This window comes from Doryrhamphus excisus, chromosome 7 (genome assembly GCF_030265055.1).
Source record: "Doryrhamphus excisus isolate RoL2022-K1 chromosome 7, RoL_Dexc_1.0, whole genome shotgun sequence".
Classification (NCBI taxonomy): domain Eukaryota; kingdom Metazoa; phylum Chordata; class Actinopteri; order Syngnathiformes; family Syngnathidae; genus Doryrhamphus; species Doryrhamphus excisus.
The window spans coordinates 17,921,812-17,949,563 of NC_080472.1; the positions used below are offsets into that span (position 1 = coordinate 17,921,812).

A 27,752-nucleotide genomic window follows, 5' to 3' on the forward strand; every position below is an offset into this window, starting at 1 on the left:
AAAAGAAACAATTATCACATGGTTTATTTTAGCTATTTACAATCATTTTTAAATTACATTATTTAGTACATTATATATGTTGACATACTTTAAAAAAATGTGTATGACAAAAACAAACGGCATGAACAATATACAATATTGATTAAGTGCAGACATGATTTCAAATGTTAAGACCGAAGTATAGAAAGCGAGTACATGTGCTTTTACGGGAACATTCGTAGTCAGTGGCCTTTGACACCTGTGTTGTTGTAGGTATAAATAAGCGTTACATCGATACATAAGAAGTCGGTTACATTATATAAGTTCACTCTAATGCTGGAAATCCGCTTCTGGTTCATGTAGGTGTGTGCGTGAATGTGCATTAAGCCGCTCATTTCGGGTTACATGCATGTCTTGGAAAGTACATATTCAAATAGCATGAGGCTAACTAGCAGCTAGCTAGGTTATTATGGTTATTCTTACAGCATATTGTGTTTTGTTTATGTGCAAATTCAAAGAAGCGATGTGTTGAGGTGACCACTAGAAGGCACCGGGGACGTATCTATTGGACTGGAGCAAGGCCATGAACTCCTGCTTGCGTTTCATCTGCACCATCAGCTTCAGGCTCATCACCAGTAAAACAGCCTTGTGGGAGATGGGAAACATATTTTGCATTAAAATAGCATTTACAAATAAAATACAAAAAAAAAAAACATACCCAAAATATGCCGCTTCCAAATTTGATGCCCATCGCCAAGGAAAATCCTCGCTTGAGTGCGGAGACGTATATATGTAGGCATGCCTGTGGATTCATGCTTTTATTCAATAAATACTTCTATTTTCATCTTTATTTTTATTATTATTTATTGATTTTAATCTTGAAAAGTGTGCTTTTACCTCCTGATAAACATATTGGTTCTTTGGAGCCCCCAGGGTGGCGCTGCCTCGCAGTCGTATCTAATGCAGTGAACACAAATCATTTTCTGTCAGACCACCAGATGGCGCAGTTTACATTATAGCTACATAGTAACCGGAGAAGAAGAATGTAAACAGGAAGTATTTTACGTGATAATACACACTGATGGTAAGTGAATGCTTATTTTAAAAAAAGGCTTTATTACTTAAAGGGCAGGTTTTTAGACAGCATAAAACATTTTTTGTTAAAAGTGAAAATGTTAAACTCTATGCCACAGCCTACTTTGTTTTTTATTTCATAAAATAAATGTTGTTTATAACGGACAATGTCATCTAATGGAGTTCCTCTTTTTTTCAACAAGGCAGTAGTTTTTGGTTTTTAATTCATTTATGTCATATAAATTAATCGGAGTTTCTGCTTTCTTAACAAGGCAGCTAAAGTTTTGTTTTGAATTATTCTATTAAAAAGTAGTTTTTTTTAATCACAAAAGTAATGTGATACATTTCAACATTTTAAAATCTAATAAATTAAATAACAAAACAAAAAAATAATACTTTATCATCATCATGATCTGCTTTTTACATTTTTAAAAAGATTTTTAAGACTTACACATTTAAGTAAGGAAACACTAAATCACTTAAACAGAATAATCCGATTTTCTCAAATCATGTATTCATGCTTTTAAAAAAATAATAATGTACTTCATTGTCATTAATGTGCTTTTTTTCAAGCTTGCACATATTCTGAAGGGATACTCACGCATCGACCCGGTGACTGACAATGACAGGAAGCAGGAATGGAGCTGCCCCAGTCTTTGTAGCCTTCTATGAGTCCACAGCACTTAAACTGGAGATCACACACACACACAAACACATGTACAGCGTAGACTCCATGTATTTGTAGGATGTGATGTGTTCCAGGTGTATAAATGTGCTCACATGTGCTTGAATACTGTGAAGTAAGGTCCTGTTAGTTTTGCTGGCAGAGCTCAGAGGCATCATGGACAGCAACTTTGCCTCCTCTCGTACCACACCTGTCTAAAAAGCAGGTTCCGGTTATATTTTGAATGATTAAACGTCGTAATGAGCGGCCTACCTCATAAATGTCCTGATAACTCAGTGCTGTTTTCACGATGATGGTTTGGCTGGCTGCTGCCATCCCGGCTGCAAACTGCAGGCACAAAAAAAAGACATTAATTATTGCACAATATTGCTATGCTAGATTTGTACGGTGTTAATGACGCTTGCGGTGAAGTGAATTACCAGAATTAAACACCATCTCTTCCCCCTCCAGGCGCCAAACACGCCGAGCAGCGACAGCAGCAGACAGGCGATCTCCAGGACGTACAAAATCACCACCGACACGTTGGACACCAGCTGAAGAGACAGAGCATGTAAGGAGCAGGATTTACACTTAACAGGTTATTATTGGGCGTAACGGCGGTCGTGTGGTTAGCGCGCAGACCTCACAGCTAGGAGACCAGGGTTCAATTCCACCCTCGGCCATCTCTGTGTGGAGTTTGCATGTTCTCCCCGTGCATGCGTGGGCTTTTTCCAGGTACTCCGGTTTCCTCCCACATTCCAAAAACATGCTAGGTTAATTGGCGACGCCAAATTGTCCATAGGTATGAATGTGAGTGTGAATGGTTGTTTGTCTGTATGTGCCCTGTGAGTGGCTGGCCACCAGTCCAGGGTGTATCTTGCCCAAAGACAGCTGGGATAGGCTCCAGGAAAAGCAGTAGAAAATGAGTGAATGAATGAAGGTTATTATTGTTTTTTATTATTATTATATATTCTACATTATTCTCATTGAGGTAACATAATAAAAATACAACAATAATGCATACAAATACCAACAAAACAAATGTGTATGAATGCTAAAACAAATTAATTAAATTAATTAAAAATAATTACTTAATTTCCAAAGATTAAGAAAATAAATAATTAATTATAATTAAACAATAGTAAATAAATATAAATACTAAATATAAATACTTTGTCTACTTCATTAATATTTACTCAAGCTTAAAGATAATTAGAAAATATTAAATAAAACATAAACATGAGACAAATATTTGATCTTTTTTTAATATTCATTAAAATAATTGCATAAAATAATGCTTACATATTACAATTATTTAACAATATTTAAAAAAAATCATACAATTACTTGATACGAATATAGAAAAACTTAAAACTCAGAAAACATTCAATAAAAACAAAAATGTGACACTAATATTGTATCTATTAGACACGACATTGCTGTTTTTACGCATGAAAATAATTATGTAAAATAATACAAGATTAATATATTAAATAAAAAATATACAAAGACATAATTAATTGTAAAAAAATATTCTAAAAATACTTTAAAAAACAACAATTGATGACAATTAAGCAGTATTGAATGGACATAAAAACATCAATTTGAGACTCATATTGTGGCTAAAAACACCCAGTATGATGCCTTACTGACATCCAACACTTTTTCTCACTTTTTAAAAGTAATTCCTTCTACACTGTTGCAGCCCTATTAGAAAATAATAAATTTCTATTAGACGCACACCAATTAACTATTTACTTTGCTGTGATTGTCGTTTTAAGGAGACGAGGATGGCCGCAAGAGCACGGCCGTAAAGGCGGTCAAAGGTGAGGGTCAGATGTAAAGCGGGCGTCCATGTGAAGATAAGTCACTGTCTGGCTCAAGGACACGTACACAAACACACACACAAACACACATACACACAGGGGAGATGCTCTACATAGACTTGAACTCTTGTTGTTTATGAAAGTCCTACCTGGCCTGCTTGCAGGAGGTCCCGATGGCCGGCCGCTGTCATGGTTAACATGAAGAAGCACAAAGCCTTGAAGGAGGAAATTGACACAAAAAAACACAGCTTTAAAACTAGCACTTTTACAAGTCTATGCATTGTGTATGTTAAACACACACACACAGCAACCACTCTGTGATATCCAGTATATGATGCTGCTGGTTAACCACATCACTATCATAGACAGCATCCATGTGACGTCACATGTGATTCCATTTAGCTAGCGCTAAAAAAAAAGCATCCCAATGCACTGGACAGAGACGCCTACAGGCCTCTTTGCACAACTTGCACCATCAATGCACCTACCACATTAACAGCACAGGCGAATATAAACGGCCTCTTTAGGCTCGTTTTGTCCGCCACCACGACCACGGCGTTCCGCTGCATGTTCCCGCCGCAGACCCCCAGCTTTCACTACAAAAAAAACCAACACACACGAGAGAATGACAGAGGCGGAAAAAAAGATTGTGTGGTGTGATGATATTTGGGGATGTAACGGCATCCGAGTGAGACGTCACTGCGACGCGCTGGATGGCGAGAGCACCGCGCTGCATTCAGGGACACTCGGAATTCTCGGCTATCTGTCGATAAATATTAACGAAGACGAGGAAAGACGCGATAGATATGTTGGTGCGTTTGTGTTTCACTTTTAGAATGTCAAACTGGATAGTTTTACAAACTACAGGAGAAATATCAGCATACATTACGGTATTTTTTACCGACTTTCATATTGTTCTTCTTGTAAAGTGTCACTTTACTATTTAACTCAACTATTAATTGTAGGTTGTAGTAGTGTACGAGTACACATACTGACGCTGTGTCTAAAGTTTCGCATACCTTTTTTTAGCGCCATGAAAGCACTCCTACATCGTTACAAACTGCTTTCACAGTCACATTATTGTAATAATGGCTGTAAAGTCAGTCAGACATGTATAAAACAACACTAATATTGACAGGTTGTCAACACCTCCTATTTGTTTCCGCCTTCTACCGCCTTGCTCTATAACCTAGCATAGAACGCTACTGCCCTCTACAGTCCAGGCTCTGAACAGCAGCCCAAAACTGCACAATACTGTACAACCGTGGCTCCATTACTGTATATTTATTCTAAAATACTGAATTAATATTTTAATTACTTTGTACATCTAAAGATTTTAAACTGCTTTTGTTTAAAAATAATGATTTATTTAAAAGTTTATTATTTTAAATAATTAAAATACTGATTTAATATTTTCATTACTTTGTACATCTAAAGATTTTAAACTGCTTTTGTTTAAAATAATGATTTATTTAAAATATTGTTATTTTAAATAATTAAAATAATAAACTAATGATGTTTATTGCGGATGGACTGCGTTTCCCATAATCCTGTAGCTGTAAATAGGGTGGGGTTACTTATGTTTCCGGAACAGGTAGGGCGGGATTCTATTGTTTCCACAGGTGCTATGGAGAGAGCGAGATGGGGGAGTGACGTTATAAGAGGATGTGAAGGAGAAGCAGGTGGATTAGACCAAAAAAAAAATGGATTACTGACAAAAAAGTCAGTTTTTTGGCTATTTTTTTAGTACATTTGAATGAACGCAAGGGACTTCCTGGTACTACAACAACGCAGGAATACAAAAGGATGTTGTCCTTGTAGACGGTCACAACCTGAGGGCGGGAAAGGTAAACGATAAGTAAGAAAAAGAAAGAAAATGTGAAGAAGCTTTGAACAGCACAATTTGACACCTTCAAGAGTCTTCCATGCAGGAACTGGTTTGACGGGAACGCATTCCTCCCAATACCCCCTGCGGTCAGGTGTATTTGCTTGTGCATATTGACTTACATTTTTTTAACTAAAAAAAAAATTAAAAAAAAAAAAAAAAAAAAAGACCCGACACAGAGCATCAGCATCCGGGCCAGAATGCAGAGTCCCGGACCCGAGCATGATGACTCCTTCGACTACCTGTTCAAGATCATTCTAATCGGGGACTCGAACGTGGGGAAGACCTGCGTGGTGCAGAACTTCAGGTCGGGGGTTTTCTCTGAGAAGCAACAGAACACCATTGGAGTGGATTTCACCGTTCGCACTTTGGATATAGAGGGGAAGAAAGTGAAGGTCAGTGTGCTCACGGTGTCGTTTATTTCTAACCAGAGTCCGTTTCAAACCAGGGTGTGCAACCTGTGGCTCGTCGGCCATACACAAGCATTCCAAAAAATATTCTAACATGTGATTTAAAAGAAGCTATGAAGCTTGAGGAAGCAGGCCAAGTAAATTCCCTGATGTTTATCGTACATGCATGTCTTTATTATGGCTTCTCTGTCAGTTGGACTTCAAACAAGTCCGACCGGCCTCTGGAAGCCAGAACCTGATCTTCAAGTTCCCCTCGCTTGACGTCGCAAGACAAGCTGCAACGTCATTGGTTCCCGCAAATAGTTTATTTTTTATATTCATTTACGACAATCAATTTTTTTGTAATATACATATCTGAATGATAGGGACAACATAATCGGCTCCGGAGCGGCATCAAAAGAAGGAGGCAAGAAGACAGCAGGGGTTGCTATGGCGGCTGTTGCCATGCAAGGATAGTTTACTCCTGCTGATTGCCTCAGGGTTTTTTGTGCCTTTCACTTTTGTATTTGCAAGCCTGCGTTTGATGAATATACAGTCGGTGAAATTTAGAATTTTTTTGATTATTACCATGTATTTTTATATATACTGTTGTCCCTCGTTTATCACGATTGATTGGTTCTAGACCCGACCATGATCAGTGAATTTCTGTGAAAGGGGATTCAATGTTGATACATTGAATATTTTCCTAGTTCATTCATTCATTCATTCATTCATTTTCTACCGCTTTTCCTCACGAGGGTCGCGGAGGGTGCTGGAGCCTATCCCAGCTGTCTTTGGGCGAGAGGCGGGGTACACCCTGGACTGGTAGCCAGCCAATCACAGGGCACATATAGACAAACAACCATTCACACTCACATTCATACCTATGGACAATTTGGAGTCGCCAATTAACCTAGCATGTTTTTGGAATGTGGGACCGTCGTGCCGTACTATTTTCCTAGTTAGACCAAAGAAAACCTGTACTCCCATTATAACCATGTATTTTTGATATATACAGTATTGTATTTATCACAATTAATTGGTTCTAGACCCGACCATGATCTGTGAATTTCTGTAAAGTGGGATTCAATGTTGATACATTGAATATTTTCCTAGTTAGACCAAAGAAAAATATTCCCATTATTAGAGCCCATGTCAACACATTGCGCCACAAGCTAGCCGCGAGCTAGCAAGCTAACCAGTTTTACAATATAACACAATGTAACCGGTTGTATGTCAATATAATTTGACTAATAATCATGAATCCGGGCTGCACGGCGGTCGAGTGGTTAGCGCGCAGACCTCACAGCTAGGAGACACGAATTCAATTCCACCCTCGGCCATCTCTGTGTGGAGTTTGCATGTTCTCCCCGTGCATGCGTGGGTTTACTCCAGGTACTCCGGTTTCCTCCCACATTCCAAAAACATGCTAGGTTAATTGGCGACTCCAAATTGTCCATAGGTATGAATGTGAGTGTGAATGGTTGTTTGTCTATATGTGCCCTGTGATTGGCTGGCCACCAGTCCAGGGTGTACCCCGCCTCTCGCCCAAAGACAGCTGGGATAGGCTCCAGCACCCCCGCGACCCTCGTGAGGAAAAGCAGTAGAAAATGAATGAATGAATGTTTAATGCAAAAGTTGCAACTACCATGATGAGTATGTATGTTGCTGTTGATGTTATTTGCCTAAATGAAACACTTTCAAGGCATCCAGGAGGCACATTCAAACATGCTGTGAACAAAAATATTCCATTTTGTAAATAAGTAATCTGACTTTGCAGAAATGTATTGAACTCAAGCAGGTTTAGAACCAATTAACAGCGATAAACGAGGGATTACGGTCCTGCAGTATTTGGGAAACACTACGTTAAGCACTACGTTTGTTATTGTGGTTGCTAATCGAGTGTATATGTGTGTCACAGATGCAAGTATGGGACACAGCAGGACAGGAAAGGTTCCGAACAATCACCCAAAGCTACTACCGTAGCGCTCACGGCGCCATGATCACCTACGACATCACGAAGCGCTCCACTTTTGAGTCAGTGGCGGGCTGGATACAGGAAGTGGAGCTCTACGGGGCGGCCAATGTGGTCCTGGTTCTTATTGGTGAGTTAATAGGGACGTGGCGGGGGTGGGCTTAGTGCAGTTTTGTCCAATTTTGCCGTCTCTCCCAGTCCTTTCTCTACTGTGTGGCAGCGTAATGTCTTCCAAAGGCTTCAAATGTTCTGACCAGGAAATAGCTTTTATTGCAATATTTGATTAGGCTTCACAAATTCTGCCTAGCAACAAAAGTGGAAAGCATGTATGTAGCATTACCAGGAAATACATTTTTTTTTACTGTTTTCTCCCCCCAAATTCTGCCTAGCAACAAGTAATTGCACCTAGCTTAGGTTTATATAGTAGAATAGAATCAGCACAATTATTGTTGTTTTTACATTTAAAAAAATGCTTTTATATAAGCTTCACAAATTCTACCTAGCAACAACCAGATAATTTCTCGTGAGTGATGTTTTTGTGCCTGTTAGTAAACCAATGTTTAATTTCAATGAAGAAGTAATGAATCACCCTTTTTAAATAAAGAAAATGTTTCAATTCTGCCTAGCAACAAGTGTTTTCCTCATGGTGAGAATGTTTTACTCCTTTTTTTCCCCCTGTAAAAATGGATTATTGATGTGTTTGTTATGCAGGAGTGGCTGTTTTCACATGTTTTCTTATCACCCGAGGTAACAAATGTGACTTGGAGGATGAGAGGGAGGTTCTGTTTGAGGAGGCCTGCAGTCGGGCAAAAGAACGAGGCATACTGGCTGCCTTGGAAACATCAGCGAAGGTTAATAACAATATCTGTTGTCACCATTGCATCTATAAAGGTTGTGTTTGTTTACCCGTGTCTAGGACGGTCAGAACGTGGAGGAGGCCTTCATGATGATGGCCAGGGAGCTTCTGTCTCGTAACGGTCTTCAAGTCCAGCAGGGAGAGCTGGAGAGCTGCAACAGGCCCAGACTCCTCCTCAGGACTAACTCCCGTCCGGTTAATGGCACAGTGGGCGCGTTCACACCGGACAAGAAGTCATGCTGCTGACCATACTTTGGAGAAAAACAAAGCATAAGGATGCACAGAGGTGATCATGACTCGGATGTTCACTGTTTTAGGTTTGCACCACATTTTAAACTGCATTCTCCTCTTGAAGAAGATTGACTCTGTGACTTCTCTCTCACCGGAGAATAAGAGGACAAGAAACTGATCAGTGAATGTTCTTAAAATTGCTGTGTTATAAATATCTTATGCCCGTTTTATTTAGATTTCAGATCAGCAGTGAATATTCTGCTTCAATGAATAATAAATAAATCAATTCCCAATGATTTGACACCGTAAAAGTAATGGTGTGTTTCTCTTGTAGCAATTATTTGTCAATATTTCCTGACACGCAGCAGTACATTTGTGTACTTTGTGAGGGACATTATATTATAGTTGTCAACTGCAAAGGCTATTGGATTGAATTAAATTAAATAATTTTCTCAACAAAAATGTATTATGATGTTTTGTTTTCACCCTTTAGCTGGAATGTAAAAACAAACCAAAAAATGTGGAATTAGCCACAGCCAGGGAAGAATGCGCTACAAGAAATACACTTCTAATTGTGTAGAAAGAAGCAGTATTGATAATTAAATATATTCATATTGAAACCCACTGATTAAGGCATTATTTTATGGGCCTAGGAAAGTTACACTGCAAGTCAAATCAATGTGAATTGGTCGCCAGTCCGCTAGATGGTGCTATTTTATCATATAAACTGCATTGCCAGCAGAAGTATATCACATTTAATGGCTCATTTTTTTTACCATGGTGGTGCTTGTAAACCCACTGTCTTCGAATTGTGTTTATTCAAAAAATGCCAAACCTATTTATACAATTAATACAGGTTTGTGTTAGTATGTTGAATGAATGTAGTGTCATTCATGAAAAGTACGTGTTTTTATTCATTTTGTTTTATCTTAAATGATGGCCGTCCACAGAGAAATTATCGTCAATTTTACAACACCGATGCAGTTTTTCAACAACTGGACTTCTTTATGTTTTGTGGAAGTTTTGTACTGATGGAAAAAGGATGTTTTTAAACTTTCGACTTCAACTGGAGACACACCAGCTAGCGGTAAGTAGCTTCCGGGTTTGTGGTCGTCTCACTTGTTCATAGGCTGTACTTGTGATTGACAGATTATTGGTCCAATCACCTTCCAAGTACTTTTGAACGCACCATCCTTTTTGTAAAATGTGTAATTTCGATGATTAACTGTTAAAACCACTACATGTGAGTTTATTATTATGATTTCCCTGATACAAACTCATAATATCGATTCACCATATCGATAATTTGGAGGCCTATCAATGAAGAATGATCTCAAGAAAAAATAGACACAACTTTATTTCCAAAACATCTTATCTAAATTACCATTCATCCATCAATACACAAAGACAATTGAGAGATAAAGCACCTGTAGTTCATAGTTTTGAGCAGCTGGGGGCGGTGTTGGATTTGTGGCTACTAAACCTATCGATAAACAGCAAGAGGGACTTCCATTTTTATTTACAGATAAAAAAGGACATTGTGTCATAAAGCCTGAATGATTGTCAGAGTAAAAAAAAAAAACATCCCGGACTACACTCCCATCTAATGCATGCATACTAACTCAACCTGATAATCTCAAACCTATTTGGCTTCTTCTCCTTCAAGGGTCGCGGCCGGACCCCTTCTTCGGTCTCCCCCACCGCCTCTTGCGCCTCATTCTCGTTCCCTTCCTGCCCCCCCTGGCCCGTGTCCCCGCCTCCTGTCTGTCTATCCTTGGGACACTCCCCATTGTAGGTCTTCACGTAGTCCTCCACGCGCCAACCGCGGAACTCCTGCGGCTCAGAGCATTTGAGACCCGTGTAGACCACGCTAGGGTGCAGCTTCAGCCAATAGATCAGGTAGTGGATGTTGTAGTCGCAGATCCACGGGTTGTTGCCCAGTGAGAGCTTTCGCAGGAAGTAGAGATCTTCCAGCACGCCGTAGTGGAAATAATGGAGGCTGTTGTTGGACAGGTCAAGCTCGCGGAGGTAGAGCAGGCCTGCAAACGCACCTAGGGCAGGACGATGACATGTTAGTGGACATCTTGAACTGTCCTTCGCCAACGTTGTCCTCTGTAGGAATGCGAGTCAATGTGTCTCGGACGCTGACGGGAAGGAAAGGCTTAATAAGACAGCTCGGAGCGTTTCCTGCTGTGCTCCGGCCTTGGGTTTAGCTTTCATCTGGACGAGGAGCATGGAGGGGAGGGACCTACTTTTAAAAATAATGGAACGTATAATTTGGGGTTGTTGGCAACCTGGCAACCTATCCATCCATCCTTAATTAAAGCACGGCAGTCCTGTCATATAAAGGATCTTTGACTAGTTTGCAGCCGGTTCCTAAAAACAGCAGAGCAGTCGCCTTGTATACAGAGGCTCTTTGACTAGTGCTTTTTCACAGTAGGCTCACTCCTGTCATATAGAGGATCCTTGACTAGTTTGCAGTAGGTCTTTAAAAACAGCAGAGCAGTCCTATCACATAGAGGATCTTGGACTAGTTTGTAGTAGGTCCTTAAATACAGCACAGCAGTCCTGTCATATAAAGGATCTTTTACTAGTTCGCAGCAGGTTCCTAAAAACAGCAGAGCAGCCGCCTTGCATAGAGGTTCTTTGACTAGTGTTTTTTTTTTCACAGTAGGTTCACTCCTGTCATATAGAGGATCCTTGACTAGTTTGCAGTTGGGGGTCAGTTGGTCCTTAAAAACAGCAGAGCAGCCCTAACATATAGAGGATCTTGGACTAGTTTGTAGTAGGTCCTTAAAAACGGCAGAGCAGGCCTGTCATTTCGAGGATCTTGGACTACTTTGTAGTAGGTCCTTAAATACAGCACAGCAGTCCTGTCATATAAAGGATCTTTGACTAGTTTGCAGCCGGTTCCTAAAAATAGCAGAGCAGTCCTATCATTTAGAGGATCTTGGACTAGTTTGTAGTAGGTCCTTAAAAACAACAGAGCAGCCCTATCATTTAGAGGATCTTGGACTAGTTTGTAGTAGGTCCTTAAGTACAGCACAGCAGTCCTGACATATAAAGGATCTTGGACTAGTTTGTAGTAGGTCCTTAAATACAGCACAACAGTCCTGTCATATAAAGGATCTTGGACTAGTTTGCAGTAGGTCCTTAAAAACAGCAGAGCAAGCCTGTCATTTCGAGGATCTTGGACTACTTTGTAGTAGGTCCTTAAAAACAGCAGAGCAGGCCTGTCATTTCGAGGATCTTGAACTACTTTGTAGTAGGTCCTTAAATACAGCAGAGCAGTCCTGTCATATAAAGGATCTTTGACTAGTTTGCAGCCGGTTCCTAAAAATAGCAGAGCAGTCCTATCATTTAGAGGATCTTGGTCTAGTTTATAGTAGGTCCTTAAAAACAACAGAGCAGCCCTATCATATAGAGGATCTTGGACTAGTTTGTAGTAGGTCATTAAAAACAGCACAGCTGTCCTGTCATATAAAGGATCTTTGACTGGTTTGCAGCAGGTTCCTAAAAACAGCAGAGCAGTCACCTTGTATAGAGGCTCTTTGACTAGTTTGTTTTTCACAGTTGGCTCACTCCTGTCATATAGAGCATCCTTGACTAGTTTACAGTGGGGTCAGGTGGTCCTTAAAAACAGCAGAGCAGCCCTAACATATAGAGGATCTTGGACTAGTTTGTAGTAGTTCCTTAAATACAGCACAGCAGTCCTGTCATTTCGAGGATCTTGGACTACTTTGTAGTAGGTCCTTAAATACAGCAGAGCAGTCCTGTCATATAAAGGATCTTTGACTAGTTTGCAGCCGGTTCCTAAAAATAGCAGAGCAGTCCTATCATTTAGAGGATCTTGGTCTAGTTTATAGTAGGTCCTTAAAAACAACAGAGCAGCCCTATCATATAGAGGATCTTGGACTAGTTTGTAGTAGGTCATTAAAAACAGCACAGCTGTCCTGTCATATAAAGGATCTTTGACTGGTTTGCAGCAGGTTCCTAAAAACAGCAGAGCAGTCACCTTGTATAGAGGCTCTTTGACTAGTTTGTTTTTCACAGTTGGCTCACTCCTGTCATATAGAGCATCCTTGACTAGTTTACAGTGGGGTCAGGTGGTCCTTAAAAACAGCAGAGCAGCCCTAACATATAGAGGATCTTGGACTAGTTTGTAGTAGTTCCTTAAATACAGCACAGCAGTCCTGTCATATAAAGGACCTTTGACTAGTTTGCAGCCGGTTCCTAAAAATAGCAGAGCAGTCCTATCATTTAGAGGATCTTGGACTAGTTTATAGTAGGTCCTTAAAAACAACAGAGCAGCACTATCATATAGAGGATCTTGGACTAGTTTGTAGTAGGTCCTTAAAAACAGCACAGCAGTCCTGTTATAGAAAGGATCTTTGACTGGTTTGCAGCCGGTTCCTAAAAACAGCAGAGCAGTCGCCTTGTATAGAGGCTCTTTGACTAGTTTTTTTTTTTCCACAGTTGGCTCACTCCTGTCATAGAGAGGATCTTTGACTAGTTTGCAGTTGAGGTCAGTTGGTCCTTAAAAACAACAGAGCAGTCCTATCATATAGAGGATCTTGGACTAGTTTGCAGTGGTTCCTTAAAAACAGCAGTGCAGGCCTGTCATGTAGAGAGGATCTTTGACGAGTGTTTTGTTTGTGGTCCTTAAAAGCAGTAGAGCATTCATGTCATAGTGAAGATCTTTAACTAGTTTGCAGTAGGTCCTTAAAAACAGCAGAATTCACCTTATATAGAGTATCTTTCACCAGCATTTTTCGCAGTAGGTCTGAAACTGTGCTACACTGTCAAGGCAGTATCACGTTCCACGGGAGCATCAAACCTGGCATGCATGTTAAAGACAGTTTGTATGAGAGCGCTCTTTAGCAAAGGATTTCGCCCTAAACAGGAGATAATGACCACAAATAGTGTGCCTGTGGTGAGATTATTTACTCAGACATGCTAATGAATACAACTACAAGGTTTCGCCGAGGCTTTCATTTCCTCGGCGTAAACATCATTAGCTTTGAGCCTCACGGCGGTCCATCTGAGAAACGAGAGACACATGCCGGAGACTTGAACTTCTAAATATAATTATTCTCCCATCAATAAATGCTGATGTTTTTGCACTTGTCGGTGTATTTACACAACGTTATTTTACCTGTGTCGATGTGGTTCAGGCTGGTGCTGCTGAGGTTGAGCAGCTTGAGGTCTTTGGACAGCAGGAACTGCTTGGGCCTGAGGTGTTTGATGTTGTTTCCGGAAAGATCCATTTTCACGATGTCGGAAGGCAGGTCAGGCGGGATGTTAGTTAGATCTATGGAAGAAGACGATGGAGTAGTACTGTGAATTCCAAACCCAATATGCATGCTTGTAGAGCACATTGTATCCCATTGGCTGTATGGTGGACTGTTGGACAATTTGTAAACATGTTAAGTCACATAACACATGTAACCACAAGCAGAAATGCACCCTAAAATCTAATTGAATCCACTGTTTTCACCTCAATAAAGCCACGGAAGGTCAAGCGCTGTTATGACGACAGGAAATGCGAACATGCTCCACAATCTCTGCCTTCTATGAATCTGTTTTGTCCATTTTTGTCAGCGTCTCCAGCTCCCAGCAGTCTCATCACAGTCAACAGGAGATCCCATTCGTCTACATCGTTATCTGTTTTCAAGATGTTGCGTGGGTTGTGCGCGCAATATTTTCACTCTTTTTGTCGTTGTTGCGAGGCATTTCCAAGGTGTCGGGTTGCCGTCAATGCATGAAACAGCGGTTCTCACAAGCAAAACATAACAGCAAAAGCATTGTATTCCACAGCCTGTGTTATATCAGTGGAAGATTCCTGAAGTGTCTTCAAATGTGATAAACACAACCAGAAGTCTCGCTTATGTCGCCCATCAATTGTGCGTCTGGATGAAGTCGAGAATGTTTTCAGGAATTTGTCACGCTTGATGTGGGCTTTGTTGACATGCTTGCCATTCTCTTGGGCTCAATATGGACAAGTGCTGCTTGTCAAGAACTGAGGCTCAGAGGTAACCTTTTGTGTTGTAGCCAACTGCTTTTTCTTTAGTCAATACCCGATCCAAAGACAGCAAAGTTAAATAAATCTGACCTTTGTAAACATCCGCTAACTTCAACCACTCGGGGAACCGCACTTTTTGGAATGAAATTTTGCGCTCTGTTTTCGGTTTCTGTTTGTATTGCAACTTGCCACTGAATTAATTTGTGATGACCCGCGATAGTTATATTCGAATGCAAAGGCTCAGAGATAATTTTTTACATTTTTATAGCAGAGATGGCTAGCCTACTGATTTGTGTTTAGATATATGAGCCATCACCTTCTTCAAAGGTAACACAGTTGAGAGGATGCATACGTTTTGTCCCGCAAATGTTACCTACTTGTGGAACCTCACTCCAGTCCCAACTTTTTGAAACGCAATCCGCCAGTCTACCGTTTTTTGTTCAATAAATATGAACCATTGCCCTCCACAAAAGTACCACAGTTGAGTGGATGCAATCCTGCTAAGTTACCGACTTGTGGAACCTCACTCCAATTAATTTCCTCCAGTCTTGTATGGTTTTTTTTTCCCACATTGATAATGGTAATGGTTTAATTTCATTTGAACATGCATCAGATTACAATTGAATGCATCACATAATCAGTTCTCAGATCCACATTTCCAAAAGGAGTAGGAAGAAGCAAAGCTTATTAAATCCTACCCCTCCATCTGGTACTTTTACAATCAGTCACTGTTACATTTGTTCACTTCCTGCTTTCCTAATATAGTTTAATTTTTTTTTTTTGATTGATGTTTATGAGTAAAATAAATGGGTCAAACTTGGCTATCTTTTTGTTTATATTAAAATATGTCCAAATAGAGGCTCAGAGCTAACTTTTCAAAACACAAGCCACCTGTCAAATTATTACTGTTAAAAAAAAAACCAAAAAACCATTGGGTACCACATTTGAAGTGATGCAGACGTATACCGCGAACGCCACCTACGTGTGGAACCTCACTCATTTTCAATTGATCGTTTCTTCATGAAAAATGGCTGATTTTCTGTGCGCAAACTAGCTGCAGGTCAGCAGATGTGATGGCTTTTGTATGTATCGTATGCCTGCAGATTCACCTCTCTCTGTTTCCCGCATGGACTGTGTAATTTAGGTAGAAGAATGCTCTTTACAGTGCAGATGTTGCAGACTTTATTGCCACAACACAGATGTTGTAGGCTATTATCATGGCGGCATGCTGCCATAAAGCATGGCTGTGTCTGGATACAAAGATGCACAAAGGGGTTTTGTTATTTTTTGCATCTAACACTGATCCGTCATTTCCTCCTGTGTCCACATGCCCACAAAGCTAATTTAGAGGTGAAAATGGGCACTGTTTGGAATATTTGGATGCAAAATAGCAACATCTGTTTCATTCAAGGCAAATCTGAGCCTGTCACGAAGCTTAAGAACATAAATCCTTCCCCAGAGCGTAAAAGTAGCATGACATCTAAGTCTATATGGTATTTATATCGCTACAGTAAGTAAGACACGTTCTGACAAAGTTTTTAGCCTGTTGCTTAATGGTTGCATAGCAGGGAAGAGTCATTGCTGTAAATCATTCCGCTCAGTCACTTCAAGTTCTCATGAGTTTCGAATGGACGCTGTTTCTGCACAATCATCTTCATTGTAGAGGATTTTTGTCTGATACTGGTGTTAATTAAAAAATAATAATGCTCTTAGGTCAGCTGCTTTACTGTAAAATATGACAAGATTGTGACTCAGGGCTCTTCTTTAACTTCCCTGACAGAGTCCCAGCTCTGATCTAGCTCTGATCCACTAGGAATGACGTGGAGTCTTGAAATGTGCTGTGGTTCACCTCAGAGAAGCAGCCCTCAAACCGCAGGGGCGGCGCCGTTTCGACATAAGGGAGGAGAAACGAGGACATAGAGATAGAAAAAAAAAAAAAAGCTAACTTCGCTCTGGCTTGTGAAAGGAAACCATGTTCCAAATTTGTCCTCCCCCATGTGGGCTCATTTGCCAGTCTCTGAATTTGGACCGGTGCTGCTTGTTGAATTGAGGCTCAGAGCTCACTTTATAAACCCTAAAGCACTGGCCTACTGGGGTTTTTTTGTGAGAAATATGAGACAATAACCACTCCAAAGGTACCAAACTTGAAGGGATGCAGATGTATTGATCCACTAACTTTACCCAAATGGGGAACCTCACTCCTTCAATTGTTTTAAAGTACTTTTTTTCCACCTCTCCATCTTCTCCAGACTTCCCTCCCACCGGCAAAATTTGCTCATTGTTGTCTATTTCAGTTCCTACCATAGCTTATTGAGGTTGCAAAGTTGCCTCCCTTGTATCAGCTGGTGTTTGCTGAGGCTCTGAGCTAAATTTTGATGTCACAGGCCACTAGTCTACTCATTTTTTGGTTGATAAATTTGAGCCAATACTCGTCTAAAATTATTAAAGTTGAAGGAACGCAGACATAAAGACCTGCTAACTTTACCTTAATGGGGAACCTCACTCCAACAATTGTTTTGAAGTACTTTTTTTCCACCTCTCCATCTTCCATCTTCTCCAGACTTCCCTCTCACCGGCAAAATTTGCTCATTGTTGTCCATTTCAGTTCCGACCATAGCTTATTGAGGTTGCAAAGTTGCCACTCTTGTATCAGCTGGTGTTTGCTGAGGCTCTGAGCTAACTTTTTATGTCACAAGCTACTAGCCTACTCATTTTTTGGTTGATAAATTTGAGCCAATACTCGTCTAAAGTTATTAAAGTTGAAGGAACGCAGACATAAAGACCTGCTAACTTACCTTAATGGGGAACCTCACTCCAACAATTGTTTTAAAGTACTTTTTTTTCACCCCTCCATCTTCCATCTTCTCCAGATTTCCAACCCACCGGCAAAATTTGCTCATTGTTGTCCATTTCAGTTTCTGCCATAGCTTATTGAGGTTGCAAAGTTGCCGCCCTTGTATCAGCTGGTGTTTGCCGAGGCTCTGAGCTAACTTTTTATGTCACAAGCTACTAGCCTACTCATTTTTGGTTGATAAATTTGAGCCAATACTCATCTAAAGTTATTAAAGTTGAAGGAACGCAGGCATAAAGACCTGCTAACTTTACCTTAATGGGGAACCTCATTCCAACAATTGTTTTAAAGTACTTTTTTTTCACCCCTCCATCTTCCATCTTCTCCATACTTCCCTCTCACCGGCAAAATTTGCTCACTGTTGTCCATTTAAGTTCCGCCCATAGCTTATTGAGGTTGCAAAGTTGCCGCCCTTGTATCAGCTGGTGTTTGCTGAGGCTCTGAGCTAACTTTTTATGTCACAGGCAACTAGCCTACTCATTTTTTGGTTGATAAATTTGAGCCAATACTTGTCTAAAGTTATGAAAGTGGAAGGAACGCATACATAAAGACCTGCTAACTTTACCTTAATGGGGAACCTCACTCCGCTCCTTCTCTGATTGTCCAGTGTGTTTAGTTTTACTTTAATTTTTTTTTCTGTTTATTTCAATTTCTAGCTCAGGCCTTTTAGGCAGCAGAGTATGAATCTCTTATGATGAAATCCTGTATAGATCTATTCATCATGCCTGTCATAGCAAAAAAAAAGGCAGCTAGCAAGTCAGATAGAGACCCCATTCAACAGTCCTACTGTAGAAATAGTCGGAACATATGCTAAATATCTCCTGCAACCATTTGCCCGACACAGATGATGCATTGTGAAGGGTCCGGCTAGTCGATGTTCAGTGAAAAATTATGTTTTTTTGAGTCGGAATCATGCACACACAAAAATATCTGTTCAGTTCTGCACCCAATTCAGGAGTTGTTGAGCCTTATCTGGAAACGCAACACAGAAATATTCCTTAAATAAAATCTAATTAAAGACACATACACAACCAGATGTTGATAAATTGGACAGCCCTTTTCCTCTTGTTATTCATATTTTCTTCACTAATTCTGGCCTTTTTCCATCTTTCCTGCGTTATTCTGGCCAAGTGTTTTTTTTTTTTTTAAACAAAAACAGATTTACTACTTCCTCTCTGTCAATAAAACCACAAACGAAAAAGTGATTAAGAGCCATGGATATCTGTTTGTGTGTGCGGTAGCCCTTTAAGAATAGAGTTTAGTTGAGATGTTTTATGATTAAAAAGTAAAAACTGACAGGCTCACCTTTGTTGCTGCAGTCCAGCAGAGGTTTGGGGAACATGTAGGTGTGGCACATGGATGTCGCCATTGGCTTGTTGATGATGGATGGCTTTGGCCGTGTACCGTCCACCTGATTGTCAGCTGCACACAACGCATCCACGTTCAGCTTCTTCAGCTTCTGGCCCCTCAACGAAAGGGGCTCGGCGCACTTGGCGTAATTCCCCAGGTTGCGGTTGGTAGGCACCTGCAGGGTCCTAATCAGACTATCCATCGGGCAGTAACAACTCCATGGGTTGTCATAGAGACGGAGGTAGGTGAGGCGGGGCATGGGGAGGAGGACCTCGTCTGAGGCCGTTTTCAAGCTGTTGTGTTGCAGGAGGAGAGTCCTGAGTTTGGATAAACCGCTGAAGGCTCGTTCCTCCACCATGGAGATGTCATTCTGCTGGAGGTCCAGGCTCTTTAGCTGGGTGAACTGGGAGAACATGTTGTCCCTCAGAACCTAAAAAAGGAATTTAGAAGGATCAAATCAACTCAAATCAAATCAACTTTATTTGTATAGCACTTTTCCTGCAAAGAAATGCAACACAAAGTGCTTTACAGAATTAAAACAATTTCCACAATTAAAAGGAAAAAACAAAGAAACAAAAGAAAGCCTCCATATTAGACCCACACACACACACACACACACACACACACGCAATCACACAATCACACACAGTAGGGAGACATGGCATGGCACTGAGTATCAAGAAAACGCCACCTTTGGGGCCGTCCACACTGGGAGGAGCTGCAGGCCGTGCCATTGGGAGGACCAGCACCCGGGCCCCCCGACTCCGACAGACGGGCGGACCCCCACATTAAAGGGAGGAACCCCCAGCCGGCCGGGTCGAAGGGACCCAAGGATGGCACCCCCTCAGCAGACCCGACACAGCCCCCAGTGTGGAGGACCCCCCCTAAGGAAACACTGGGAGTTAAAAGCTGAAGACTAAGAGCATAAAATAGGACTAAAAAGATAAAAACACAACACTGGAGTTAAAAGCTGAAGACCAACAGCAAAAAAAAAATAGGACTAAAAAGGTAAAAACAAAACACTGGAGTTAAAAGCTGAAGACTAAGAGCATAAAATAGGACTAAAAAGATAAAAACACAACACTGGAGTTAAAAGCTGAAGACCAAGAGCAAAAAAAAAAAATAGGACTAAAAAGGTAAAAACAAAACACTGGAGTTAAAAGCTGAAGACTAAGAGCAAAAAAAATATGACTAAAAAGATAAAAACAAAACACTGGAGTTAAAAGCTGAAGACCAAGGGCAAAAACAAATGGGACTAAAAAGATAAAAACAAAACACTGGAGTTAAAAGCTGAAGACTAAGAGCATAAAATAGGACTAAAAAGAAAAAACATAACACTGGAGTTAAAAGCTGAAGACTAAGATCATAAAATAGGACTAAAAAGATAAAAACATAAGAAAAGTTTAAAAATATTAGTTAAAAGCCTGATTAAAAAGGTGCGTCTTTTAATCTTTTTTTAAAAAATATCAACAGGATAGAATTCTTAAACCTGAGACTAGGAACCATCAAAAACTTAACATAATTAAGTTTAAAAAAAGCATGCCAGTCAATAGTTTGAACTGTTAAGGCTGCATTTCGAGTCGTTTCTTTGATCCAAACCCCCGTGATGCTCAGCAGATGTTCATGATGTCAACAACTCTGCTTTATTTTGGGTCATAGCAAGAGGTCATATCCACTGACGGCACGGAAATGAATCCGGAGATCTTCATTAGCGACATAAAAGCGTAACGGACAAGCTGTGTCCTGTATCTGGACCGCAGCAGGTGCTACGTGTCTTGTATCTTTCTAAGAACTTCCTGTACTCGCCTGGATTTTATTCCTGGCCAGCAGCAGGTGGTGGATATCTTTGGGCCAGTCTTGCATCACGTTGGTCAACTGTCGATCTTGGCAGTCCAGGTACTTCTCCCCTGCTTCCATGTACTCCTTACACTCCTGAGTTTGACGCCTAACAACGCCGGCTCTGCCTTTGCCCCGCGTATGGACCCACTCTGGGTTTCCTCCGCGGGGCTCGGCTAACCGGAGGAGCAGCAGGAGGCACAGGGCGGCGAGGAGATGCATGGCGGGTGGTGGTCAGGTCAGGCTGGGAGTAGGGATGATGATGTCACACCTGGAAAAAAAAGTCAGGAAGTCAGTTTCATCATCAAGGCACCTTGGGCAACCAAAGGTTTTTCGTCACATTGTTGTTTTTTAATTTGAAAATGGGCCAAATGTCAGTCAATTAGTCAATTAGTTAATTAGTCAGTCATTAGCTTTGAGCCTCAGGGCGGTCCAGGGCAAGCTAACCATTCATTCATTTTCTACCGCTTTTCTTCACAAGGGTCGCAGGGGTGCTGGAGCCTATCCCAGCTGTTTTCAGGCGTGAGGTGGGGTCGCCAGCCAATCACAGGGCACATATAGACAAACAACCATTCACACTCACATTCATACCTATGGACAATTTGGTGTCGCTAATTAACCTAGCATGTTTTTGGAATGTGGGAGGAAACCGGAGTATCCGGAGAAAACCCACGCATGCACGGGGATTTTCATGGCCGAGGGTGGAATTGAACCCTGGTCTCCTAGCTGTGAGGTCTGCGCGCTAACCACTAGACCACCGTGACGCCCGCAAGCTAACCAGTTTTAGAATATAACACCATGTAACCGGTTGTATGTCAATATAGTTTGACTAATAATCATTCATCCGGGTTGCACGGTGGTCCAGTGGTTAGCTTTAGAAAGAGTTGGAGTACATCAGGGGTGTCCAAACTTTTTCCCATGAGGGCCACATTTTGAAAAATCGAAGGATTTCTTTTTTTATTTTGTAAACATCCTTAAAAAATATTATTATTGGTATCTGTTTGCACGGCGTGCAGACCTCACAGCTAGGAGACCAGGGTTCAATTCCACCCTCGGCCATCTCTGTGTGGAGTTTGCATGTTCTGCCCGTGCATGCGTGGGTTTTCCGGTTTTCCGGGTACTCTGGTTTCCTCCCACATTCTAAAAAAACATGCTAGGTTAATTGGCCACTCCAAATTGTCCATAGGTATGAATGTGAGTGTGAATGGTTGTTTGTCTATATGTGCCCTGTGATTGGCTGGCCACCAGTCCAGGGTGTGCCCCGCCTCTCGCCCGAAGACAGCTGGGATAGGCTCCAGCACCCCCGCGACCCTCGTAAGGATAAGCGGTACAAAATGAATGAATGAAAAAAATTAGTCATTAATCCATAAGAAACTGAGATAATTAATTTCTGAAAAACTACTTTTTTACAGGTGCTTCAAAGGTTTATTGATCATTTTGTTGTTATCCTGATACACCCATGGTGCCCAATGTTAAAAAATAAGTGAGTCACGGTTCACCATGAGTCAGGTCCAACTGTACCAAACCGCAGCTTTACAGTTTCGAACAGTGGAACAAGCCCGTCAGTGCGGATGATCCTTTTGTGTGAATAACAGACACAAACAGCTGAGAATGTATGCGCCGATGCATTTTCCGTTCCACTCTGCCTTCCTAGACGATCAATCACCTCAATGCAGTCATATATAAGAAATTTCTAGAGTTGTTCCAAGCCCCCAAAACGTACAATTTGCACTCTTCTTTTTTTGCAAATATCTGCCTACGTGTCACTTAGCAACCATTAACACTTTTTGAACTCTTAATTCTGTTTATAGTCTAGAAACGTTTCCAGGCCGGATCGTTTTACCATCACAGCTATTTACATTGCATTCCACAGCAAACCCAATGCGGTTCACCCTCATGCCCACACAAGCTTGAATTAGCCAACGCAAGCTAGCATTACTGTCCCTTTCTACTGTGTGTAATTAGTTTGGCCAGTTAGCTTAAAATAGCGTCCAGAATGTGTCACTTTGGTGCAATAGGACCTTGTATTGTATAATATAACAACTTTTCAAAGTTATATAACATTTAGCACCTTTTCTGTGTTCAAAATGCTTTGTAAGACATGCTGGTATAGAGTACACGGTAAAAGTCCCTGAGGTACGCCCGCACTGACGTTTTGCTTGATGGCAGCCATGTTTTTCAACTAATCTTGCTAAAATTTTACACACGGGTGCTTGTCAGTCCCGGAAATGGGTGTGCCAAATTTTGTGCTGATTGGGCTCAACAGCCGCATTGAGTAGTATAAGAAATTTCACATCAATTCGACCTAAGTGCCACTATGTGTTGTATTTGTCATTTTTTCTGTTCCAAATATTTCTACATTCTCCTTAAATAATATTTGTACATTTTCTCCCTAATATTATGACTTTATTCTTATAATATAACTATTTTTTCCATTATTTAAAACCTTTGTTTTTCATAATATTACAGCTTTTTTTTCTTTGATATGATACTCAAATGATTTTTTTTTTACTCAAATGAAATTTTCAAAAGTTGTCCAAGTTTATTGCAGTTTTTTTTCTTGTAATATTTTTACTTTAGTCTCGTAAAATTACACCTGTACTTCTGTTCCTGCATAGGAATAGTTTGACTTTATTCTCGTAACATTAGAATTTTTTTCACAACTAAAAATAAATAAAGTAAATGAAAAATCTTACTTTACATTTTTGCTTTGTTCTGCTAAAAATAATAAAAACATTAATAAAAATGTATAAAATAAAACATTTTGGTCCTCATAATATTGCTCCATTATTCCCATAAAATTACAACTTTTCTCTCTTAATGTTTAGCCTTTATTCCAATAAAATTACTGCTGTTTTGCTTAATTTTCTTATTAAATTTCATTTGCAGAATGTGCCCACGGGCAACACTAAGGAGTAGAATCCAACACAAGCAATACAAAAGATAATAAAAGTTTGACTTCCAACGGGTTTCCTCTCGCTGCCTTTCGGTATGCTGGCTAATCCCATATTAGGATGACAATTAGGTGCAAATGCACCAAGCCAGCATGAGTAGCTTCCATGCTTTAGGTTATATTAGCTGCTAATTGTCAGACTTGTTATTTTTTTTTGTGAACATTTCTGGCTTAGGGTAACATGTACTCCTAACCGCGGGAGGGCTGATTATGTCATCGAGTTAAGCTTTTCAGCCAATGTGATTGCGAAACCATTGTTTCTGAAACGGTTTATAATACATCGAAAGTAACAGGATTTGGTGTAAAAGCAAGGATGTATACTGTTTGCGGATTCTGTCGCTGAGGCTATTTTAGACAATGAAATTTATAGCTCAATCTAATTATTGTCCTTGTCAGGAGAGAAGAAAGACACATGCCGGATGTGATGGTTCATTTGAGTTCAGCAGACCAAAAAAACCCAGACATCATCACAGGAGGAAATCTGTGTGGGATAGCTGGGAAACACATATGGAAGGTGCTTACATCTTTTGAAAACCATTTTAAACAGGTGCGACCATGCTAGGACATAAAAACACAATGCTACACTCTCACCAGAACTGCCTTTGAATGCATCGCAGGTTCTGAAAAACGGGTTCCCCAGAGAGGCTGTTTATGCACTAACTCAAAACAGGGCACTACAGGGAAGCCCTTTAGAACAAAAGGGCTACTTTGTTGCAGGAAGAAAGAAAGTAGAACCAGAAGAGCTGGAAAAATAAAGGACCATGAAGGGGGCTTTCTCTGGACAGCACAAAGATTTTCAATCAAAAGCAGTTTTTGTCGCAACCTCATTGGAATCCAGCAATAGGAAACAATTCAATAAACGGCTTCTTCCTATTCTTTTATGGACATGTTGAATTGCACAAATGTAAACATTCATTCATTTTGCTGGAGCCTATCCCAGCTGTCTTCGGGCGAGAGGCAGGGTACACCCTGGACTGGTGGCCAGCCAATCACAGGGCACATATAGACAAACAACCATTCACACTCACATTCATACCTATGGATAATTTGGAGTCGCCAATTAACCTAGCATGTTTTTGGAATGTGGGAGGAAACCGGAGTACCCGGAGAAAACCCACGCATGCACGGGGAGAACATGCAAACTCCACACAGAGATGGCCGAGGGTGGAATCGAACCCTGGTCCTCCTAGCTGTGAGGTCTGTGAGGTCTGCGCGCTAACCACTAGACCGCCGTGCCGCCAAATGTAAACATGGCATGAAAATTTTCTAAGAAGTAAAATTTAAGCTTTTTAGTACAGTGGTGCTAAGATTTCATTCCATAAGTTCCGACAAACCCGAAATATGAAGCAATTTTTCCCAAAAGGAAATCCAATTAATCCAAAAATATGAACACAAATACATTATATCATGAAATAGAAAACAATGTGAAATGATTCTAAATAGAAAGCGGAGGGATCCACATTTCTCCTCACAAGGTCGCACTCTTTAACACTCTGTGTGTATGTTTACCGAGACAAAGAGACTGTATGCTCACTCCCTTCATGCCGTTGTTCTATGGAACGTGGAAGGTGCTGAAACCAATGCACAGTGAACTCTCTTCCTGCTTGTTTGGAGGAGGAAAAACAGACATGCATGGTCCTATGCTGATGAGTTAATTTTCATTTATTGAGTTATTAATTTATGTAAATCTAATGAGAGTGGTTAGTGCCCGGGCCTTGCAGCTAGGACACCCGAGTTCAATTCCACCCTCGGCCATCTCTGTGTGGAGTTTGCATGTTCTCCCCGTGCATGAATGTGAATGTGAATGTTTTTTTGTCTATATGTGCCCTGTGATTGGCTGGCCACCAGTCCAGGGTGTAACCCGCCTCTCGCCCGAAGACAGCTGGGATAGGCTCCAGCACGCCTCGCGACCCTCGTGAGGATAAGCAGTAGAAAATTAATGAATTAATGATTAAACTCTGGGCTGCACGGTGGTTGAGTGGTAGGGTGCAGGCCTTGCAGCTCAGGGACCCAAGTTCAATTCCACCCTTTTGCATGTTCTCCCCGTGCATGCATGGGTTTTCTCCGGATACTCCGCTTTCCTCCCACATTCCAAAAACATGCTAGGTTAATTAGCGACTCCAAATTGTCCATAGGTATGAATGTGAGTGTGAATGGTTGTTTGTCTATATGTGCCCTGTGATTGGCTGGCCTCTCACCAGAAGACAGCTGGGATAGGCTCCAGCACCCCCCGCGACCCTCGTGAGGAAAAAGCGGTAGAAAATGAATGAATGAATTATAATCCCAGAGCTAGTGCCCTCGAGACAGTTTTAATCTTTTGATCTAAGATTAAAATGTCTAAAAAAAAAGTACGTCCACCAGAGCCTCACCGCACAGAGCTAGTGTGAGCCTACAACAGGGATTTCTATCTTGCAGAATGCTTCAGAGAACAGTGACAGATTCAGTGTCGGCCCAGGCAGTCCGATTTAAAAAAAAAAAAAAAACAAAACATAAAAAGACAAGACTTCCAGACATGTATTGTGTGAGAGAGGACCCTGAACGCATCCCCGAGCACCTAATTGAGGACAGATTTGCTTGTTTCTGCGACAGCCCCCAGAAATAGACACCACATAACAACATATAGCTTTAAGAGAACATGCCTTCCATGTGTTCCTTTATGTCGGGGATAGCTGATGTAAAATACTTGTGATATGTACCCCCCCACCCCCCACACCCCCACCCCCCATCCTGTTTCATAGCTGCGGCACTAATGCACAAAAACCCCTCCAACATCTGGACTTTGTCTTGAGTGGGAAAGCGCCGTTCATTCAAATCATTCATCAATGACTCAGCAATCGTCATGGGTACCGGCTCGGTGTGAGGGTGATGAAAAATATCGGACACCCGAGTTGGCATCAGGGCTGTCTTGGCCTCTTTAATCCGTGCATTTTGTATGGAAACATCTCCCTTTGTGCTGTATTTGCTGAAACAGCAGGAATTGAAGTATACGAGCCTCTCATCAGCACACAATTACAAGTAAAAGCCTCCCACAATAACCCCCCACCCACCCCACCCCATCCCTCTACTCTTGTCTCTTCCAGGGATAAACCACATGTGTATGGAATTTTACTCATGCAGGGGGTATCGCTCCCCTCTCTACGTAAGTCGCTGTGTACATTTAGCTGCACAAATAAGACTAGTAAAAAGAGCGTTATGTAACATGGCTGACAACGCATCCATATCGCCTGCGTTTATTTCAAAAAGTTGCATTGAAGTTTGTTCACTTCCTGTGTTTAACATGTACCAGATTACCATTCTATGAAGGGCATTGTGTAAACGAACGGTTCAATTAAAACCCTCTCTTGTAGAGTTGGTGCTTATCTTCATAGGATGCACTACACAATAGACTACATTGGACTACAACAACAACCATAGTTAAAACAAAGATATATGTAAATACAAAAGTGCAATAATAAAATAAACTAGTGGATTTTAAAAGGGGACAGAGCAAGTATCATGGATCTTTGTTAGACAGAGTTTGGAGCTTACATCAGCAGAAACTGGGTCATAGTCCCACTGAGACCTCTAAAGTCTTTATGTGCTTATGTGCATGCTTTCAAAGAAAAATCCAGATAAAAAAAAAAAAGATGCATATGTACACATTTTCCATGTTTAAATGTCTTACCTGTCCGGGGAGGGAATCTGGCTCGTGATCCTGCAGCTCACCGGTTGGTCCCGCGTCCCCGGCTCCTAATCCTGACATGAGCGCTGCGTCCGAGCCAAGAACGTCTGCCTCTAAACTTAAAGCAGAGTGAGTGAAGAAGGCTTCTCTCTCTCTCTCTCTCTCTCTCACTCTCTCTCTCTCTCTCGCTCTCTCTCTCT

General features: G+C 41.0%; 4 protein-coding genes across 5 annotated transcripts in view; 2 read left to right on the forward strand and 2 right to left on the reverse strand.

Moving 5' to 3' along the window:
- Nucleotides 1–21: 21 nt before the first annotated feature.
- Nucleotides 22–4,307, reverse strand: LOC131132727 (tetraspanin-8-like). The gene is made up of 9 exons (XM_058078626.1): nt 4,032–4,307; nt 3,693–3,758; nt 2,158–2,271; nt 1,991–2,065; nt 1,834–1,932; nt 1,655–1,741; nt 877–936; nt 698–781; nt 22–624 (listed from the first exon to the last, which is right to left on the reverse strand). The coding sequence occupies exons 1-9, from the start codon at nt 4,110–4,112 to the stop codon at nt 520–522; spliced, it is 771 nt and encodes a 256-aa protein (XP_057934609.1). The 5' UTR covers nt 4,113–4,307; the 3' UTR covers nt 22–519.
- LOC131132729 (ras-related protein Rab-19-like) lies at nt 1,014–9,220 on the forward strand. Its single transcript, XM_058078629.1, has 7 exons — nt 1,014–1,063; nt 2,189–2,288; nt 3,499–3,543; nt 3,708–5,823; nt 7,739–7,922; nt 8,540–8,643; nt 8,709–9,220. The coding sequence occupies exons 4-7, from the start codon at nt 5,629–5,631 to the stop codon at nt 8,892–8,894; spliced, it is 669 nt and encodes a 222-aa protein (XP_057934612.1). The 5' UTR covers nt 1,014–1,063; nt 2,189–2,288; nt 3,499–3,543; nt 3,708–5,628; the 3' UTR covers nt 8,895–9,220.
- A 204-nt stretch (nt 9,221–9,424) lies between these two features.
- ccdc146 (coiled-coil domain containing 146) overlaps nt 9,425–27,752 on the forward strand; it is a 68,832-nt gene continuing 50,504 nt past the window's right edge. For both annotated transcript variants that reach the window (XM_058078612.1, XM_058078609.1), the window contains exon 1: nt 9,425–9,966. Coding sequence is in view for 1 of the 2 variants with exons in the window: in XM_058078609.1 (XP_057934592.1) it covers nt 9,922–9,966 (45 nt within the window). In the remaining variant the exon portion in view is untranslated. The remainder of the gene's footprint in view (nt 9,967–27,752) is intronic.
- Nucleotides 10,226–27,675, reverse strand: lrrc17 (leucine rich repeat containing 17). The gene is made up of 5 exons (XM_058078625.1): nt 27,556–27,675; nt 20,909–21,209; nt 19,058–19,532; nt 14,035–14,190; nt 10,226–10,930 (listed from the first exon to the last, which is right to left on the reverse strand). Exons 2-5 carry the CDS (start codon nt 21,158–21,160, stop codon nt 10,497–10,499), a joined length of 1,317 nt encoding a protein of 438 aa, XP_057934608.1. The 5' UTR covers nt 21,161–21,209; nt 27,556–27,675; the 3' UTR covers nt 10,226–10,496.